The 20,473-nt window shown below is 40.8% G+C and overlaps 1 protein-coding gene across 7 annotated transcripts in view; it reads right to left on the reverse strand.

Annotated features, from left to right (window-relative positions):
* Nucleotides 1-20,473, reverse strand: part of ARHGEF28 (Rho guanine nucleotide exchange factor 28) — a 314,548-nt gene that overhangs the window by 44,256 nt on the left and 249,819 nt on the right. For all 7 annotated transcript variants that reach the window (XM_016953152.4, XM_001151367.8, XM_001151239.8 and 4 more), the window contains 7 exons: nt 14,710-14,832; nt 13,423-13,540; nt 11,189-11,443; nt 9,611-9,687; nt 5,076-5,254; nt 4,018-4,109; nt 2,730-2,912 (listed from right to left, as the gene is read on the reverse strand). In XM_016953152.4, the coding sequence (XP_016808641.3) occupies nt 2,730-2,912; nt 4,018-4,109; nt 5,076-5,254; nt 9,611-9,687; nt 11,189-11,443; nt 13,423-13,540; nt 14,710-14,832 (1,027 nt within the window). The remainder of the gene's footprint in view (nt 1-2,729; nt 2,913-4,017; nt 4,110-5,075; nt 5,255-9,610; nt 9,688-11,188; nt 11,444-13,422; nt 13,541-14,709; nt 14,833-20,473) is intronic.

The raw sequence follows: 20,473 nt of genomic DNA on the forward strand, positions 1-20,473 counted from the left end.
ATACACAACCCACTAGACCATACAGAAGCATGTGATCAGCACTCGTCTCCATCAGCATTATTAGAGCATTATAAATGCTACTGCAGCATGGAGGAGGAAGAGCATTCTATTAGCTATTAGGATTCGGAATATGTTTTTACAGGAGGTGAAAACTGAGCAGGACCTGGAAAGATGGATGGGTTTCAAGAGGAAGAGACAGAAGAAAAGAAAGGAAGGAGGAAAAGCTGTCCAGCAGAGTGAAGTCCCAGGAAGAAGATTCAAGGTGCACTACTGAACTGGCTTTTTGTCGGAAGATAACTCCCTCACTCTGATAAGAACTCCTGCTTGATCTTTCGGCTGCAAATGGGGCTGGATGGTCAGTGACCCAGGGTGGATTATCCAACTGCGGCTCACGCGGCACCTCCATTGCCCTGGGTTCTAAGCAGCTGGGTCCGCTGCTGCCCCGGCACCTCTGTCACAGTGTGCCAGAGGAATGGAAGCAGATGAGCGTACAACCCAGTGTTAGTGAAAGTTTTGGTGAGGGAGAAAGTTAAAGCCACTGGCTGATACTGAGAGTGGGCGATTTATTTCATCAAGCCTTTATCAAAGACAATGAGGGAGGTCACTGCTTCTTGTCAACCCACTTGGAAGTTTCTTCTTGACTTTATTTCTAAAATATATCTCGACTCGGCCTCTTCTCTCTGCTCCCGTTGTCAATGGCACTGGTCTAGACCAAGGCTCATCTTAACTTCTGTGATTACTTCCTAACAGGTCTCCAGGCAGATTTGTCTCCTAATCTCTTGTCCATTCAGCAGCCAGTGTTTTAAGACATAAATAAGATGACGCCACACCCATGATTAAAAGCTTCCAATGCTTTCCATCACATTTGGAATAACATCCTCTTTTAAAATTATTTAAACACGGCCTACAATGATCTGATCCCAGTCTGCCTGGCCCACACCACCTCATCTCACGGTGACCCCCGCTGACATCTGCTACCCTGGCCTCCCTTCTTTCCTTAAACACCTGAAGCTCGCTGCAGCCTCAGGGGCTTTGCACTTCCTTCTCTCTGCCCAAAATGATCCTCCCCAAGCTTTTGAGACAGCTGGCTTCTCATTTCTCAATCCTCATCTCAAAAAGAGGTCTTTAGGCTAATCTCTCTGAAGCAAAGCCTTCATCTTACCACAATCCCAGTATCTTTGGGATAGATAACTATCCGAAGTTCTCTTTTTTCCGTAAGTATTGTCTGTCTTTCCTCACTAAAAGTTTTACAAAAGCATTACTGCCTCCCTAGCACCAGCAACAGTACAAGGTAGATGCTCAATGGATATCTGATAAACAGATGGATGAGGGGTTCTATCAGTGAACCCTACTTCAGACCTCTATGCCCTTCTCAAGACCTCAGTTTCCTCAACTGGGAAATAAAGATGGCTGATTCTAAGATTTCTAAATTCTCTTCCAGAGCTAATATTCTGAGATTCTAAACCAGAGGCTGGCAAACATTTTCTGCAAAGAGCCAGTTAATAGTTTAGGTTTTGTGGACTAAACAGTCTGTCAAAACTGCTCATCTCTGCCACTGTAGGAAAAAGTAGCCAGAGGCAACACATAAACAAGCAGATGTGGCTAAGTTCCGGTAAAACTAAACTTACGAAAGCAGGTTGTGGGATGTGTGTAGTCCGTGGTCTGTAATTTACCAGCCCTTCTTCTGTACAACAGCATTTCCTGCTACTCTCTCAGGAGGTGGCTGGTTTATCTCCCAAGCCCTTTGTCCCACTGTCACTTCAGACCATTATCTCCATCTCTCCCTCCAACTCCTTTCTGCCTAAAGCTGCTGCCCTCAGGTTACACAACTCACTACGGCTCATTGTTGCCTTTCCTCTATAGACCTTCAGCCACTCGTTTGCCTTCCCTGAATGAGCTAGCACACGGCACAAGTTCTCCCCCTCCCACTAGCGCTAATCCTGTCAAAATTCTCAGTATTTTCAATTCTATAAACTTAGTCCTTCCACCACCCTGGCCTCTCATCCTCTGGACTTTCTCATCTCCAATGACCTTGCCCTTCACCCAACCTCAGCCACCATCTCCCATTGTTATTACCAACATCTGCACTTCGCCCTCTTAAGTCTATTCTCCACACAGCAGTCAGGAGGTACCTTTCAAACCACAAGTCAAGTCCCTCCTCCACTCAAAATTCTCTAATGCTTCCCATCCCACTCAGGATGAAATTCCAAGTCCTTCTCTCCCGCCATGCAACCTGAGACCTAGTGATCCCTGGACTCATCGCCTGCACTGCTCACCCCACCCTCCCTTCCCTCAGCCTGTGCTGTCCCCCTGCCTGCTCCTCAGGCGAGCCTGGCACTTCCATGCACCAGGACCTTTGTGCTGGCCATTCCCTATACCTGGAAGACTCTCCCTCAAGATACCACTTAGCTTTCTTCCTTCATATCCACTTACATATCATTATATCAAAGAGGCCTTCCCTGGCCACCCTATCTAAAACAGAGCGATCCCAACTCCATCACCCTCTCTCTCCCTTATCCTGCTTATTTTTCTTCATAGCACTTGATACAACCTGACATATTTATTTCTTTATATTTGGCTATTTCTAGAAATATAAGTTCCAGCCGAGTAAGGACCTTGTCTGGTTCTGCTGTATCCTCAGCACCAAGACCACAGTGCATGGCACTTAGCAGGTGTTCAATAAACATTTTCTGAACGTGTCGACCCAAACCCTTCTTACAGCAGTTTACCTTCTTTCAGTGCTGCTGCCAGTAATGAGGCTGCCTGGGGAGGCTCGCCTGGGTCAGGTTTAATAAGGAGGTGGGGCTCTAGATGGACGTCCTCAAATCCGCTCAGTTCTCCAAGTTCAGCATAGATATGCAGCTTCTCCTCCAAATACGCACAAATTTGTTGGTCTTGGTTAGTGAGTATTTCTATGAAATAGTATTTACCATAGAAGATTATCACTAACATGAATACAACCACTAATGTGAAAGTCCACGAAAAAGATGTTGCTAATTAGCAAGCAGTACGACCTCCAAGAGAAAACCCAGGTTGATGAGTGGGGCAGATGCAGGTCTCAGTCCTGACCATGCCACTTAGTGACTGTGGCCTCCAGCAAGTGACTTAACAACTTTCTCAGCTTCCATTGTCTTTTCTGTAAATAAGGTTCCTTTCTCAGTCCCCTACTTCCAGAAAATCTGCAAAGCTATTCTTTGTTTGTTCAGGCTGTTTTCTATTAAGACTAAACATTAAGCTTAGGAATGAAAATTGAGGCGGCCCTGTCCATGATGAGTGAACAATACAAATGCCTGGAACGGCACAGGCTAAACCAAACATACTGGTTTAAGTTTTTGTTTCTAAACATCCAATTTCTTTGCCCATCTTTGCATGCATCATTGTCCTCAGATTTCAACACGTTACAGAATTCTTAAAGCTCAAAGGGACCTTAACTAGCATTGAATCCAGGAATTCTCAGTCCCCTCTGTGCTTCAAAGTCACCTTGGGAGAGCTGAAAACCCCAAAGTCTACATCCCACCTGCCACAGATTCGGATTCAATCAGTGGAGGGCGAGGCCCAGGCATCCGTATTTTTAAAGACCTCTCAACTGATTCCAGTGTCCAACCAGAGTTGAGAATCACTGAGCTAGTCTAATCTCCTTCTTTCACACACTTGGAAACTAGGGACAAGATCTGTTGGGTTCCTTGTCCAAAGTCATTGACATGACAGTGATGAGACCTAAAATTAAACCATGAGACAAATAATTCCAACATTCATCTGCACCACACTGCCCACAGCTGTTGTTTCATATATGTTATGTGCATTTTTTTACATCCATTTTAATCACTAAGGTGGAAGTGAAGAGAATGTCATCTTATTTGAGCATTTCTAGTGTAAGTTTCTCGGGAGGGTGGTCCAGGTGGGCCTCAGGTGCACAGGATGAATCATGTAGTTATAACCTCCTGTTCATGACACTCGGGCTTTCCCAACACCCAGGAGAACACCACGACCAGGGAGCCAGAAATGCCTGCACTGTACCTTGACATTGCTGAATTTTGGCCACTCTGGCTTCAGCTTTCCTCTTGTCTTCATCAGATTCACTTGTCCTTCCCCCTTTTTCTTCAGGACAACTTTAAAAGACAATAGTCAAGAGACACAACTGAAACCAAATACAAGTATCTGTAGATTCATTAGAAAAACACGGGAACTTGGCAATAGATTTATTCATAAAGGAGAAAATTTCAGCATAAAGGGAATGCATCATCCCCCCTGGCCAGAGACTTGGTTTTCTTGAGAATACAAAGAATCTTGCATAACATTACATGGCTCTCAAAATCGGTGGTGTGGGATGACTCATATATTCCAGTGAACACAAACATACACTCACCACACACACCCACAATGGGAATAAAGTATAAGAATTGTAAAGGATAGAAGTGGGGTGCCAGAGCAGTTGGGGTGCAGTAGAGGTAGAGAAATTTTATATAACTTCAGGATCTAACTAATCAAATTACTGTTGAGAATGATCACCCCCACCCTTGTGCTCCCAATTATAAAAACTGTCCTTACACAAGTAATGAGGAATAAATTGACTTAGAATACTTAGATCCACCAATTCAGAAACATTTATTGAATGATTTCTCAGCACTAGGCACACAGAGAAACATAAGACATGAACCCTGCCCTCGAGGAGCTTCCAATCTAATTAAATAAACACACACATATGTACATAAAAAAGATAATAGCTACAAGGCAGTATATAAGAAGCATCAAGTAAATGCTTTAGTGAGCAGGTGTTAAAGAATTTCAGGCAAGAAAGAGATCACCAGGACTGAAGGGGTCCTCATGGAGGAGGGGAGGCCCGAGCTGCATCAACGCCCGGCAGGGTGCACACAGGCAGAGGGAGGTGCAGGCATTACATGCAGGGAGGCGCGGAGGAGAAAGCTGCAGATGGGGGGCTATCGCAGGCAGGTGCAGGGGGCAGGGGGCAGACCATTCTGGCAGAGGCAAAGTTTTCATGCAGGAAGACATGGTTAGAAGATTTTCTCCAGTTGAACAACTCTGTTCCATAGATTATGGACGGAAGGAAATGTTACCTTTCTACAGCCTGCTGGATCCGTCTCATCCAGTTATTGCGTTCCTCCTTGGAATTGGTGTGAATTTCATACATCTCAGGACCAGCAGATGAAGCACTGATCAGAAACATTCCTCTCTCCTCATTAGCAACTTCTCTAGCAATAAGCTTTTGAAGGGAAATAACTGATGGCTTCTGATCCTACATAAAATAGGAAGGTGAGCAGATGAAACAGCATCCTAGCTAAAGTAAGGCTCCGTAAAACATGAGCTAAAGGAAGCAACAGTACTAGGTAAACCTTTCTCCACTTCCAATCTTTTCAAAAGAGCTGTAGAAGTTGATACAATCTCCAGTGGAGACGGTATGGAAAAGAGAGGATGGAAAAAGAGGAATTATAGGCATGCTCATCCTTAAGAATTGGTGGTTTAGGCCGGGCCCAACGGCTCCCTCCTGTAATCCCAGCACTTTGGGAGGCCGAGGCAGGTGAATCACTTGAGGTCAGCAGTTCAAGACCAGCCTGGCCAATGTGGTGAAACCCCATCTATACTAAAAACACAAAAATTAGCCAGATGTGGTGGTGTGCGCCTGTAGTCTCAGCTGCTTGGGAGGCTGAGGCATGAGAATTGCTTGAACCTGGGAGGCAGAGGTTGCAGTGAGCGCACTCCAGCCTGGGCAACAGAGCAGGACTCCATCTCAAAAAAAGAAAAAAAAAGGAATTGGTTGTTTAAAAACTGAACTTTTTAAAAGACAGAACAATCAGAGAAGAAAAATATCAAAATGCCATAGTCAAGTCAGGAGAAGTTTTTCTAAGAGAGCATGAGATAGGAAACTATGCAAATGTTAAAGAGACTGAGAAGGAGGGAGGCCCTAAAAAGTCCATTAGACTTGCAATACTGTTTCAATAAGGTGACGGAACAGAAGCCCAGAAACTCAGAAGCCCAGCCCATGGACTATAAAAGATACGAATAAGTGGCAAGACCTTTGATTCCCCAGGCGTAACCAATCCTTTTTGCTACTGTCATGTGGGTCACAGCAACAAAATGGTCTACAAGTTCTTGCCTCTTCTCACCAAGCAGATGAGCCCTTGGTGGGTGGGAATGGGTCTCATTCATCTTCATGCACCTAGCACATAGCCAAGCATAGAGTAGGCACTCAATAAATGTCGGTAGGACTAGTTTCACATAAGTCCACCACAGGGTAATAGGAAGAAAGTCTAAAATTTGGCATGTACGCCATGATTAAACCACCTCTTCTACCAACATCTACTGTGATCCTCCAATGTCCTTTTCTAAACACTGGGGATTCAAAGAGGAACAGCACACTGATGATGCTTGGTAGGTAGATGTAGTTGAAAGAATGGCCAAAAGAATGACTTCAGGATGAACAGTTTGGGGGATAATATGAAGAATTCTTCTTTGGTCTGTGGCTTCCACCACTGTTTACAGAGCTGGTTGCAGTGTGTGGTTTTGCTTCACCATCATGGACTGAGCGACGCCTTTATCCAGAACATGCCACTGTCCCCTCACTGCTGACTCCTTGGTGCTGGCTTGTTGGCTTTCCCAGCATCATACAGCTTGGCCATATCGGATGCTGTGTGCCATGGTGACCCACAGTACCTCCTCACCCCACGCTTCTCAGAGTAGCATGAGAGAAAAAATATAATGGGACAAGACCACTGGTCTATACAGCCCGTGCTCAGCCTCTGAAAATGGAAGCAAAAGCAGCCCCGTGGCAGAGTTGTTGGAATACTGCCCTCTCTAATTAGGGAGATCCTTGGAGCATTGTTAATCTGGCTTATTCTATTATGGACCTACTCCCTTATCTGTTTCCCTGATGCAATGTGCAATGTACTTTATAGCTTCCTCAGCTGACAAGGTAAACAGCCTCTGTATGTAAAAAGGCAGAGTAGGTTTACTTGCTTAGGACATGAGCAAGAGTGCAATTATTTGAACCAGTTGGTTAGTGTTGCAGGGGAGGGGAGGTGGCAGGGTAAGATCTTTCAAAGTGAAGAACAGGTAAGTGCAAGGAAAGTAGCATCATTCGATCACCATCAGACCAGGGGGCATGGGAACCTGTCCATCGGTATTCATACTAACCACGCACAAACACTGGAGATGAACAAACATTCAAATTAACTCTCCAGGAATGGAAGTAGCATGTCTGCCTTGGAGGTAGATGTCAAACACTAGTAATGCAAAGGGCTAACCCAGCTTGCAGAGATGTTTTATTTGTGCCATGGCATTTAACAAACAAAGTTTAAAAATAAGTTCTCAGCATTTAAATACTAGGGGATTTCACTTTTTAAAAACTTTACATTTCTGGGTTCTTGGGGAAAGCAGAAGATGAGCAATCCTGGGCCCATAGTCTCATTTTAAAACACTGGCTATAGCCAAGTAATCCCTGACATCTTTGAGACAGGGCACAGACTCACTTTTCACTACAGTCCCTACAACTTTCTATTGTCTCATTGCTTCTGACCCTGTCACATTCGCTCAATCACATTTCTGCCCAATGCCTACAGGCATTAGGAGTTGAAGACCTCTAATGTAGGAGAAGACGAAAGGAGCTGCCATGCTTAGCTGTATTGTTACACCGTATCCATTTTGTGCTGATTCTATTATCCAGGGATTCCATTGTGATAAAGAGATTTTAAAGCTGCTTCCTATTTGGAACTTCAGCCTGCAGGTCCACATGTTCACTGTCTTGGTTGTTTGCTCCTTTTGAATTTGCCTTCTTTGATGTTCAAGAGATTCCTCCTAGACTCAGTATTCTAAGACTTAGTGAACACATCTACTTTTTCTTAACACATTTTGTAGGTTTGGGCTCTGCCCCAATTTCCAGCTGAGTCCTTTATAAAAACAAAAACAAAGCAAAACTTTCTTGTAGGGACCCACTACTCCATCCTCTTGCTACTTTAACTGCTTATCTTCTGGCTACTTCCAAATTCATCACGTTTTCTGTAACATGCAGCAAGACAAGCACCTAGGGAAGAAGTGTTTTCTAAAGGGCACAAGGAGTGGAGAATCTCACTTGTACTAGCTTGAGGAAAACTTTCTAAAATTCTAGGATGGGAGCTAGGAAATCCAGATATCTGTATATCCCTAGCCAAATGCTTCAATTTCCTACAGTGTTAACTATAAGATATTTGTGACACATGGGCTATTGTCAGATAGATGTAACTCAGGAGTGTATGAACAGTAGGGTGCACCTGACTCTTCAAGGATAAAATGATGCTTTCTCTTTTGCTCTCTGATACCACCAAGGGCTTAGCTGTCATTTATGAATGCAGTTACATGTCAGGTTAACACCTTTAAGAAATAGTATCAGTATAGCCAAACACATTCCACCAAGAAGAGCTAGGTTGTAACTGTCTTCATTCTGCCATTTGGTGGATTGCATTCCTAATACCTCACTTAATGGTAAATGTTGTCTATGGGTAGCACAGATAATGCCTCAGGAGGTCATATGAGACAAGAGGGAAAGAATCATATTTCCAGTCACGCTCTAAGTTGAGCATTACAGGATCTGAATCCATATGCTACCTTGTCCTAAAAAACAAGGTAGTTGTCTTTATATTATCTACCTCATGATCAGTCAGCAGGACATCTGTCCGGTAATATCATCCAAGAAGCAGAATTTGCTTTTCTTTTAGGTCTTTGGTTTTAAAGAAGCATTGGTTTCTATAAAGATGTGAATTTGTTTCCTGTTCCTACATGGCCCTCACCATCCCACAGGTTAAACAAAATGGTCCCCACCTTCCCACTTATTTCTCAGGTTCTTTAAGAGAATCTCAAGCATCTCAGGTAACAGCATTGAGAAGCTGCTGGACAAACCAATAGGTTTTCATGAAATTTGTAATACAGTTCAAATTGATTGGGAACATAGAGACTTCTTCAAGCCTTCTTATTATCTATATGCTAGCAATTAGATTACTCTAACACACTACAAAAATAGTTTCATACACTGTCTTTAGAAGCTACTATAGTAAAAATAAGAAAGAATCTTCTGTAAACATTAGGCATCAGGATGGTATCCCTTGTCTGGCAGAAGGCACACGATGGCAGTCACGGGGTTAGTAAGTGGGAGAGCAGGGCCAATGGGCATGGAGAAAGCCAGGTGCTGGAAGAGATTGGCTGTGCCCAGCATTCACATTTTAGTTGCTGGATCTAAGGGAAGGGGTTTGGGGGCCGAAGGGGCGGGGAAGAGAGGAGTCCGGAGGAAAGACCAAGATAGCTAGATGGCATGGGGACATTTGGGAGGTTCAGGGCAGTGCCTGTTCACCAACCACTACTGAAGGACTGAAATATTCTCACAGTTGGCTACACTGCTGAACTAGCTGAGTACCAGCCCTGGTTGTGATGACGCAACACTTACTATGCTAATTTAACCTAATGAGATGCTTGTCTCTAAACACTGCAATCACAAATAATAATGGAAACATAACAGAAGCATATACTTCCCTGTGACTATTATATTTCACTAGGAATTTTAGGCATTTTTCAAGAAAATGTGTGGTTAAACCTATTTTTTAAATACATCACACAGTCATATACTTACAACGGCTGCAAAGATGTATTTCTGGTCTTTTTCTTGTAAAAAGAGCAGCACATCAGTTAGAAGTAGAGCTAGGATATCTTTAAAGAAAAAACATTACTAGTATTAATGAAGCAAACCACAGTTCAAATAAACTGAATAAAAATCAAAAGACTAAGATTTAGTCTAAGTATGAAAGTTTTATAAAAATACCTGTATTATGATAGCCAAAGATATATGCTATTAATAACTTAATAGAAAGCTGTCTTTAAGTGTGCATGTTTGTGTGTGGCTGTAGGTATAGGTAAATCTCCAGCAACGTTTAATGTAGTCACTTTCAAAACAGAAGAAAAATATCCATTAAAAAAGGAAGCTTTAATAAAATGGAGCAAACTCTTACCTTCGGCGGGAAAAGTGCTGAATTAAAAATGTAAAAGGGCAGCTTCTACCTCAAATTATATATGCCTGCTATTTTGTTTCATCTAGATCTTCTTAGCAAGGTTTAAGATTCCATACTTCCCTTACACATTGTTCACAAGAACTCATCTTCATTGCACCCACTGAATAGTCTAACACAAAGTTACCAAACTGATTCTATTAAATGGATAAACAGCAAATGACTTCGAGCAATAGAATCTACAGGTTGTGGTTAATATTTTTTTCAATACAACATTGCTAGTTGTTGATCAACAAATCCCATTTCAGATATTAGTTGCAACCTCCATCCAAACTTGATCATCCTCCAATGGGTAATAATTTTTGAGTAGCTAGAATTTAACAACCTCTTCCTCTCACTGCCTACCTATGGATGTTATTAAGATGAACTGTTAGAAACAGTGGTTCTTAGCCCTGGCTGCAGAGTAGTCTCACTTGGGGAGCCTTTAAACATCCCATGGGCTTTGGTTTCATCCTCACAGTGATAAAAATCAGAATCTCTGGGAGGAGACATGAGCATTCGTAATGTTTTCCAGCTCCAGAGGTGATTCTAGTGTGTGGCCAGGGTGAGAAAGCCTGGATTAGGCAGTGTGATAGCTACATAATGAGTCCTTAAAAAATGGAATTATCTGCTTTAGACTCCTGAACAGAGTCAAGTTCATGCCAGTTAGCAAACAGTAGCACTGAGGAAAAGCTTAAACCACGTCAGCAGGTGTGTGGATATATTCTATTAGTCAGTAACAAAGATGACATTCAGAGTTCTTTTTATTTCTCCCCTCCATTGTCTGACGGCCCTAGGCTGTGTTGACATGCAACAGACCCTAGGTGTGTAGGTGTACTGCCTTGCTTTCAACACACCACAGTTACCAGAATAATTTTTCTGTGTCAACAATTAGCAGAACTCTCAGTTCATTTGATTTCAGACATCACAAACTTGCAAATTCATAAAACATGTATAAAGTTTTTAGCTTGGGCAGCAAACTCCCACCAAAGATTTGTATCATTGGCCAAATTTGCCTATTGAAATTCACAAATCAGTCTTTCAACTGACCCAGGGTTTGCGCATGTGTGCCTGCAATTCTGAACTGTTTTTCTTTTGAAAATCTGTCCTCTGTTAAATGAATAATGTGTATGAAGGGAGAAATTGGTCTGGTAGAGCCACAGTACCTTTGAAACGACCTGTAGCAGTTTTCCAGTAAACAAGGCCATCATATAACAGAGTCCTTTCTTCACTCATCAGTGCCTGCTTCCTAAACACATGTCCATTTTTGAGCTTCGTGTATGTTTTGTTTTCAATCTTATTTAGGATCTCAAGCCATTTTTGGTTTTTCTCATATTCATTGACTTTTAAATCCACTGTTGCAATCATGTCTTTAATTAAGCAAAGGGCTTTGCATAAGTCTTTATGTTCCTCAGTTCTTTCTGCGTGGGAAAAAGAAACAAACAAACAAAAATAGTATACAATAAACCAGAGTACTAAGGAAGAAAACTTCTTCTTTAGTTTTAAAATATAGTTAAATATATCATCTAAACAATAAAAATCCCATAAGAAAAATGTTGGATTAAACTTAAATTCCTAGCCTGGGCAACATGGCAAAACCCTGTCTCTACCAAAAAAGATACAAAAATTAGCCGGGCATAGTGGCATGTGCCTTTTGTCCCAGCTACTCAAGAGGCTTAGGTGGGAGGATAGTTTGAGCCTGGGAGGTAGAGGTTGCAGGGAACCAAGATTGTACCACTCCACTCCAGCCTACGAGACAGAGTGAGACTCTGTCTCGAAAAAAAAAAAAAAATTAAATCCTATAATACCACTCTGTACCACCCCCCCCACCAAAAAAAGTTAAAATATTTTATTATGAAAGGTTTGCATGATTAAATGTGCTTCAGCTGACACATAGTCCTTCCGCTGACAGTAAGATGTCTGAGTTCTAGGGATGGGTCTGACCTTCTCCCTAGGGCAGGAAATGTGTTATATACTAACTTAGGCCTTCCTTCCACCTTCTTAGACATAGGTAATCAATAATCTCCATGCCAAGTTTCTTAAAACTTAAGCCAGCTGTGGGGCAAAGCCAGTAATGCTTTCAGAAACAGAGCCACAGGGTTATGTGAATGAGCCTCAGATTCATTTATATTCCTTGATCCCTTCCTCCATAAAATTAACATTCAAAATTATATTTTATAACTGCATTAGCATAAATATGAATATATTACTATTATAATTAAACACTTTTCTTTGACCATTTTATTTAAAATTAAATATTTTAATTTCTTTTACCATCAGAAGAAAAAATGAATTTTCTTCTTCTGATGGGAAAAGAAAATATTTTCATGGTACCCAAGTGCTGTGCTAATGGACAAATCAGCCATGCTCATACCAAGAGCAAATAATTATTGATTTCAGTTGTTATTCTTTAAAATACTGGCTACCTGCTCTTGTCTCTAGATTATCTTATGAAAATACTCTGAAGGAGTTTCTGGAGCAGCCTCCTGAAACTCCAGATAAAAGTATATTTGGTGATAAAGACCACCTAGTTGATGTTTATTAAGGCAACTGGAACTGAAAGGTAATGTTTCATGTCATTTCGTAGCGGAGATAACTGAGGCTCAGTTAATAATTTGCCCAATGAATGAGTGGCAGAGCTGAGTATATACAATGCAACACAAGTGTACAAAATTCCAAACCCAAGCCCTTTTTAACATAACACACTACCACCCTAATAATAATCTTTATTCAAGATCAATATGTTAGCTTGAGGATTAGACCATTTTATTTATTCATTCATTGCATTGATATGTTTTTATTTATTGATCATCTATTCTGTACCAGCCATTGCACTAGACATTGAAGATTCAGCTGTAAACCAGACAGACACAGGTCTTATAGATCCCACAAGGAGCTGACAGACCAGCCATGTGCATTCATAGCTTCTTAAAAGATGCCCATATGTTACTCCCTGGAACTTGATGAATTGACAGGGTCAAAAATAGATCCTTCTTATAATCCCTCTCAACTTAATAAGAGATTGCTTGGGAGAGTTGACATTTTGTGATAGGATCAATAGCATGTTTCATCAGACTGTTGTGAAGGTAATAGGAAAATGAGGAAGAGGAGGTATTAAGAAAGCCCAGTGGTGGGGAAAATAAAGAGGAGAAAGGCAGGTTCAAAGTAAGAAGAAGCCAGCTTGGTTTGGGCTACCTGTAGAAATTCAGACTATTACCCATGCTGCATTATAAAAGATAATTTCTAAAAACTAATCCAAATTCTAAAGCTTTAACAGTTTCTCCGTTGTGAAACTCTTTATGAATCAGAGACCACAAACACTGATGGCTGTTTAGAACACCTCAACTGTGTTTAAAACTAATAAGAGGGGCAAATTTTTATCCCAGAAGTCACAACTTACCCTTTGTGTACTGCAATATCCTTTCCACCAAGACAGGGTATTTTGTAATACGCTGAGTGACCAACAGAATGCATTCTGGAATTCCTCGGCGTCGAGCCAAAAGGTTACTATTTCGGAGCTTAAAAAATATATACTTTTATGTACACAAATTCTACCTGTATTTACTTTTCAGGTGTGAATTTAACAATACAAAGAATCTGCAACAGTACAATTTTATGCAGACTTAACATTCATTGCTATCAATTAAAACGATGCATTATCACTAATTTAAATTGCATACTTTGTCATAAATTTCAGTACCCCAACTCTCCAAGATTTTAAGAAGTTTCAAGTTACTGATGTATTTGTAGTTAATTCCAAAAGAAGTTCCAATACTTCTAAGTGCCTCGATTTATGAATAGCAAAATTTTTGAAAAATAATCATAAATCAAAGTTAACTTTGAACATCAGTTTGCAGTTTACCATTTGTTTTCCCAACAGGTCTTCCTCCACATTTGTTATTATTCATTATAACTCTTAGAGTTCCCTCTAATCAGGACAACTTTTTTTCTAAAAATATCAAAGTATTCCTCATAGTATTCAAGTCCTCAACACACATTTATGTGGGAAAAAAGGGAAGAGAATCTGGTAGCATTCTTAACATGGCAGATAAAAATTTAGAATCCAGGAAACTTTATAAGACAAATTTCTTCAACAAATAAATCAGAAGAAGAAAAAAGGGGTGGGATAACATTCAAATGAAAAGAGATTTAAGAGATATAACCACCTCATACAATAAGTGAACCTTGGTCAGATTCTGATTTAAGTAACCCAATTTTATGAGATAATCAGTGAAATTTTAAGATATCAAAAACTATTGTTAATTTATTTGTATAATAATGTCATAATTTTTAACTTTTTCATCTGGAGAAAAATATTACAGATGAAATTATATGATGTCATGAATCTGCTTCAAGCTAATTCAGAAGTGGAGTAGATTCTGTGTTTATTTTCACTTTGATTTTTCTGATATATAACTTGGCATGAAACAGCTTCCCAGTATGTTACAAATATTCTCAGAAGGTTGGAAGACATGACCTCACAAATATACAAAAGGAAATGATTTGGGGGCAATATTTTACTAATACAGAAAAAGAGACTTTCCACCTTTGTCACAAACCTTCCACCTCCCTTCTTCCCGTGAAAAGCATCATTAGCTAAGAATTTTGTTTAAATCATTAAGAAACAAGCATAAACTATTTCTCCATGCTGATTTATCACTTTGTAATAAAGTTTTAAAATACTTGCCTTAATAAAATTCTGAAATTTTTTATTCTGCTGGAGTTCTTTAAAGAGGTTAACAGCTTCTTTATGATGGCTACAGAATTCTCCATATATTTTCTTCATTTTACTTGCATTTTCTTCTGAAAACTGGAAAGAATAACATTTAAATAATGGTTTGTAAATTTAGTAAGTTCTAAACACACAAAAAATATGCAATTTTCATCTATTTCAAAATAGTATTTGCAAATAAAAAATAAATATCATGGAATTTCTGAACACAATCACTTATCTCCTCAGACATTTTTTAAATTAAAATAAAAGAAAGTTGTTGAGTGGTAAGGGTCAACATAATGTGTTATTATATTGAACTAATATAATTATCAAATAGCCAAATGAAAAACATTTGATCTATTTTATTCTCATCTTAGTTATAATACAAATTTATAATTTCAATTTATAGTTTTAATACTTTTATAGATTGAAAGAAAAGTATATGGCAACATTTGGGGGCCTTCAGGAAGGTCTGGCCCCCCAAAAAAAATCACTCATTTGGCATTTACATTGGCTAACCCCCCCCCAAAAAAATCACTCACTTGGCATTTACATTGGCTAATGACCATGTCCATAGACTGAGTCCTTAGTAGGGAATTTGATTTTTTGTTCACACATTACAAATAGATCAAGGGCAGGCTATCATTAGCCAAGATGAAAGACACCAGTGAATAACCAGAATGCCTGTTTATTAGCTAATGAAGAAAAGTAGAGATGTGGACTGGATGTTTCAATAAGCCTTACCTGTAGAAAAACATCTGTAGAAAATCCACATAGAAATGAACTTAGAATCATAAGGTGCTGTGAAGAGAACTAGTTGAATGACTTGAATGCCATTTTTTTAAGACTGTGATGGCCTTACATGCACACGTCCCCTTGAAGAGCATTGTAATGGAAACCGGAACACACCCACCCTCTTAAAAGTACTTAAAATTTACATCACGACCTCTGGTCTTTTCATCTTTGCTTATATGAATGTGTGGGGCCAATAAGCCTCAAATGATAATTCTTAAACCACTTACAATCATTCAAAAAAATTACCTGGGTACAAATCTAACAAAACACATATATGACTCATAGTAAAAACTATACAATGCCAGTGAAAGATGACAAAAATCTAAATAAATGAAGTGCTATATGATGTTCATGGATTAGAAGACTCAAAATAGTAAAGATGTCAATTTTCTTCAAACTGATATACAGTTTTAGTACAATTCTTAACAAAATCCCAGTATGCTTTTTAAAAATATAAATCCCAGTATGCTTTTTAAAAATATAAATAAGACTATTCTAGAATATATATGAAAAAGGAAAGGAACTAGAATAGCTAGAACAATTATGGAAAAAATAATAAAGTGGAAGGACTCAGTCTTCTAAGATTATATAGCTACAGTTACTAAGACTATGGAAAGATAGATCCATAGATCAGTGAAACAAAATGGTAACCCAGATGCCCACATGATTTTTGACAAAAATGCAAAAGCAATTAGAGGAAGAATAGCCTTTTCAACAAATGGCACTGGAGCAATTGGACATCCATAGACAAAAAAAAAAAACCTGAACTTAACCTACTAAGTCTCATAACCTGCATAAAAAAATAACTCAAAGTACAACACACACTTAAATGTAAAACAACAAACTGTACAACTTTTTTTTTTGAGGCAGGGTGCCACTTCTGATGCCCACCCAGGCTGGAGTGCAGGAGAAGGATCTTGGCTCACTGCAACCTCAACCTCCCAGGCTCAAGCGATCTGCCCACCTCAGCCCACAAATAGCTGGGACTACAAGTGCATACCACCACGCCAAGCTAATTTTTGTATTTTTTGTAGAGACAGGGATTCATCATGATGCTCAGGCTGGTCTCAAACTCTTGAGCTCAAGTGATCCATCCACCTCGGCCTCCCAAAGTGCTGGGCTTACAGGCGTGAGCCACCATACCCAGCAAAAACTGTAAATCCTTTTTTAAAAATAGGAGAAAATGTTTGAGACCTAGGGCTAGACAAAGAATCCTTAAACTTGAAACTACAAGATGGCCGAATAGGAACAGCTCCGGTCTACAGCTCCTAGCGTGAGCAACGCAGAAGACGGGTGATATCTGCATTACCATCTGAGGTACCGGGTTCATCTCACTAGGGAGTGCCAGACAGTGGGCACAGGACAGTGGGTGCAGCACACCGTGCATGAGCCAAAGCAGGGCGAGGCATTGCCTCACTTGGGAAGTGCAAGGGGTCAGGGAGTTCCCTTTCCTGGTCAAGGAAAGGGGTGACAGATGGCACCTGGAAAATTGGGTCACTCCCACCAGAATACTGCGCTTTTCCGACGGGCTTAGGAAACGGCGCACCAGGATATTATATCCCACACCTGGCTCTGAGGGTCCTACACCCGCGGAGTCTCGCTGATTGCTAGCACAGCAGTCTGAGATCAAACTGCAAGTCTGCAGCGAGGCTGGGGGAGGGGCGCCCACCATTGCCCAGGCTCGCTTAGGTAAACAAAGCAGCGGGGAAGCTCCAACTGGGTAGAGCCCACCACAGCTCAAGGAGGCCTGCCTGCCTCTGTAGGCTCCACCGCTGGGGGCAGGGCACAGACAAACAAAAAGACAGCAGTAACTCTGCAGACTTAAATGTCCTTGTCTGACAGCTTTGAAGACAGCAGTGGTTCTCCCAGCACGCAGCTGGAGATCTGAGAACGGGCAGACTGCCTCCTCAAGTGGGTCCCTGACCCCTGACCCCCGAGCAGCCTAACTGGGAGGCAACCCCCAGTAGGGGCAGACTGACACCTCACATGGCCAGGTACTCCTCTGAGACAAAACTTCCAGAGGAACTATCAGACAGCAGCATTCGCGGTTCACAAAAATCCGCATTTCTGCAGACACTGCTGCTGATACCCAGGCAAACAGGGTCTGGAGTGGACCTCTAGCAAACTCCAACAGACCTGCAGCTGAGGGTCCTGTCTGTTAGAAGGAAAACTAACAAACAGAAAGGACGTCCACACCAAAAACCCATCTGTACATCACCATCATCAAAGACCAAAAGTAGATAAAACCACAAAGATGGAGAAAAAACAGAGCAGAAAAACTGGAAACTCTAAAAAGCAGAGCGCCTCTCCTCCTCCAAAGGAATGCAGTTCCTCACCAGCAACGGAACAAAGCTGGATGGAGAATGACTTTGACGAGTTGAGAGAAGAAGGCTCCAGATGATCAAACTACTCTGAGCCACAGGAGGAAATTCAAACCAAAGGCAAAGAAGTTGAAAACTTTGAAAAAAATTTAGACGAATGTATAACTAGAATAACCAATACAGAGAAGTGCTTAAAGGAGCTGATGGAGCTGAAAGCCAAGGCTCGAGAACTACATGAAGAATGCACAAGCCTCAGGAGCCGATGCGATCAGCTGGAAGGAAGGGTATCAGTGATGGAAGATGAAATGAATGAAATGAAGCAAGAAGGGAAGTTTAGAGAGAAAAGAATAAAAAGAAATGAACAAAGCCTCCAAGAAATATGGGACTATGTGAAAAGACCAAATCTGCGTCTGCTTGGTGTACCTGAAAGTGACGGGGAGAATGGAACCAAGTTGGAAAACACTCTGCAGGATATTATCCAGGAGAACTTCCCCAATCTAGCAAGGCAGGCCAACATTCAGATTCAGGAAATACAGAGAACGCCACAAAGGTACTCCTCGAGAAGAGCAACTCCAAGACACATAATTGTCAGATTCACCAAAGTTGAAATGAAGGAAAAAATGTTAAGGGCAGCCAGAGAGAAAGGTCGGGTTACCCACAAAGGGAAGCCCATCAGACTAACAGCGGATCTCTCGGCAGAAACCCTACAAGCCAGAAGAGAGTGGGGGCCAATATTCAACATTCTTAAAGAAAAGAATTTTCAACCTAGAATTTCATATCCAGCCAAACTAAGCTTCATAAGTGAAGGAGAAATAAAATCCTTTACAGACAAGCAAATGCTGAGAGATTTTGTCACCACCAGGCCTGCCCTAAAAGAGCTCCTGAAGGAAGTGCTAAACATGGAAAGGAACAACCAGTACCAGCTGCTGCAAAACCATGCCAAAATGTAAAGACCATTGAGACTAGGAAGAGACTGCATCAACTAACGAGGAAAATAACCAGCTAACATCATAATGACAGGATCAAATTCACACATAACAATATTAACTTTAAATGTAAATGGACTAAATGCTCCAATTAAAAGACACAGACTGGCAAATTGGATAAAGAGTCAAGACCCATCAGTGTGCTGTATTCAGGAAACCCATCTCACGTGCAGAGACACACATAGGCTCAAAATAAAAGGATGGAGGAAGATCTACCAAGCAAATGGAAAACAAAAAAAGGCAGGGGTTCCAATCCTAGTCTCGGATAAAACAGACTTTAAACCAACAAAGATCAAAAGAGACAAAGAAGGCCATTACATAATGGTAAAGGGATCAATTCAACAAGAAGAGCTAACTATCCTAAATATACATGCACCCAATACAGGAGCACCCAGATTCATAAAGCAAGTCTTGAGTGACCTACAAAGAGACTTAGACTCCCACACAATAATAATGGGAGACTTTAACACCCCACTGTCAGCATTAGACAGATCAACGAGACAGAAAGTTAACAAGGACACCCAGGAATTGAACTCAGCTCTGCACCAAGTGGACCTAATAGACATCTACAGAACTCTCCACCCCAAATCAACAGAATATATATTTTTTTCAGCACGCCACACCACACCTATTCCAAAATTGACCACACAGTTGGAAGTAAAGCTCTCCTCAGCAAATGTAAAAGAACAGAAATTATAACAAACTGTCTCTCAGACCACAGTGCAATCAAACTAGAACTCAGGATTAAGAAACTCACTCAAAACTGCTCAACTACATGGAAACTGAACAACCTGCTCCTGAATGACTACTGGGTACATAACAAAATGAAGGCAGAAATAAAGATGTTCTTTGAAACCAACAAGAACAAAGACACAACATACCAGAATCTCTGGGACACATTCAAAGCAGTGTGTAGAGGGAAATTTATAGCACTAAATGCCCACAAGAGAAAGCAGGAAAGATTCAAAATTGACACCCTAACATCACAATTAAAAGAACTAGAAAAGCAAGAGCAAACACATTCAAAAGCTAGCAGAAGGCAAGAAATAACTAAAATCAGAGCAGAACTGAAGGAAATAGAGACGCAAAAAACCCTTCAAAAAATTAATGAATCCAGGAGCTGGTTTTTTGAAAGGATCAACAAAATTGATAGACCGCTAGCCAGACTAATAAAGAAGAAAAGAGAGAAGAATCAAATAGACACAATAAAAAATGATAAAGGGGATATCACCACCGATCCCACAGAAATACAAACTACCACCAGAGAATACTACAAACACCTCTACGCAAATAAACTAGAAAATCTAGGAGAAATGGATAAATTCCTCGACACATACACTCTCCCAAGACTAAACCAGGAAGAAGTTGAATCTCTGAATAGACCAATAACAGGATCTGAAATTGTAGCAATAATCAATAGCTTACCAACCAAAAAGAGTCCAGGACCAGATGGATTCACAGCCAAATTCTACCAGAGGTACAAGGAGGAACTGGTACCATTCCTTCTGAAACTATTCCAATCAATAGAAAAAGAGGGAATCCTCCCTAACTCATTTTATGAGGCCAGCATCATCCTGATACCAAAGCCTGGCAGAGACACAACCAAAAAAGAGAATTTTAGACCAATATCCTTGA

The sequence above is a fragment of the Pan troglodytes genome, chromosome 4 (genome assembly GCF_028858775.2).
Source record: "Pan troglodytes isolate AG18354 chromosome 4, NHGRI_mPanTro3-v2.0_pri, whole genome shotgun sequence".
Classification (NCBI taxonomy): domain Eukaryota; kingdom Metazoa; phylum Chordata; class Mammalia; order Primates; family Hominidae; genus Pan; species Pan troglodytes.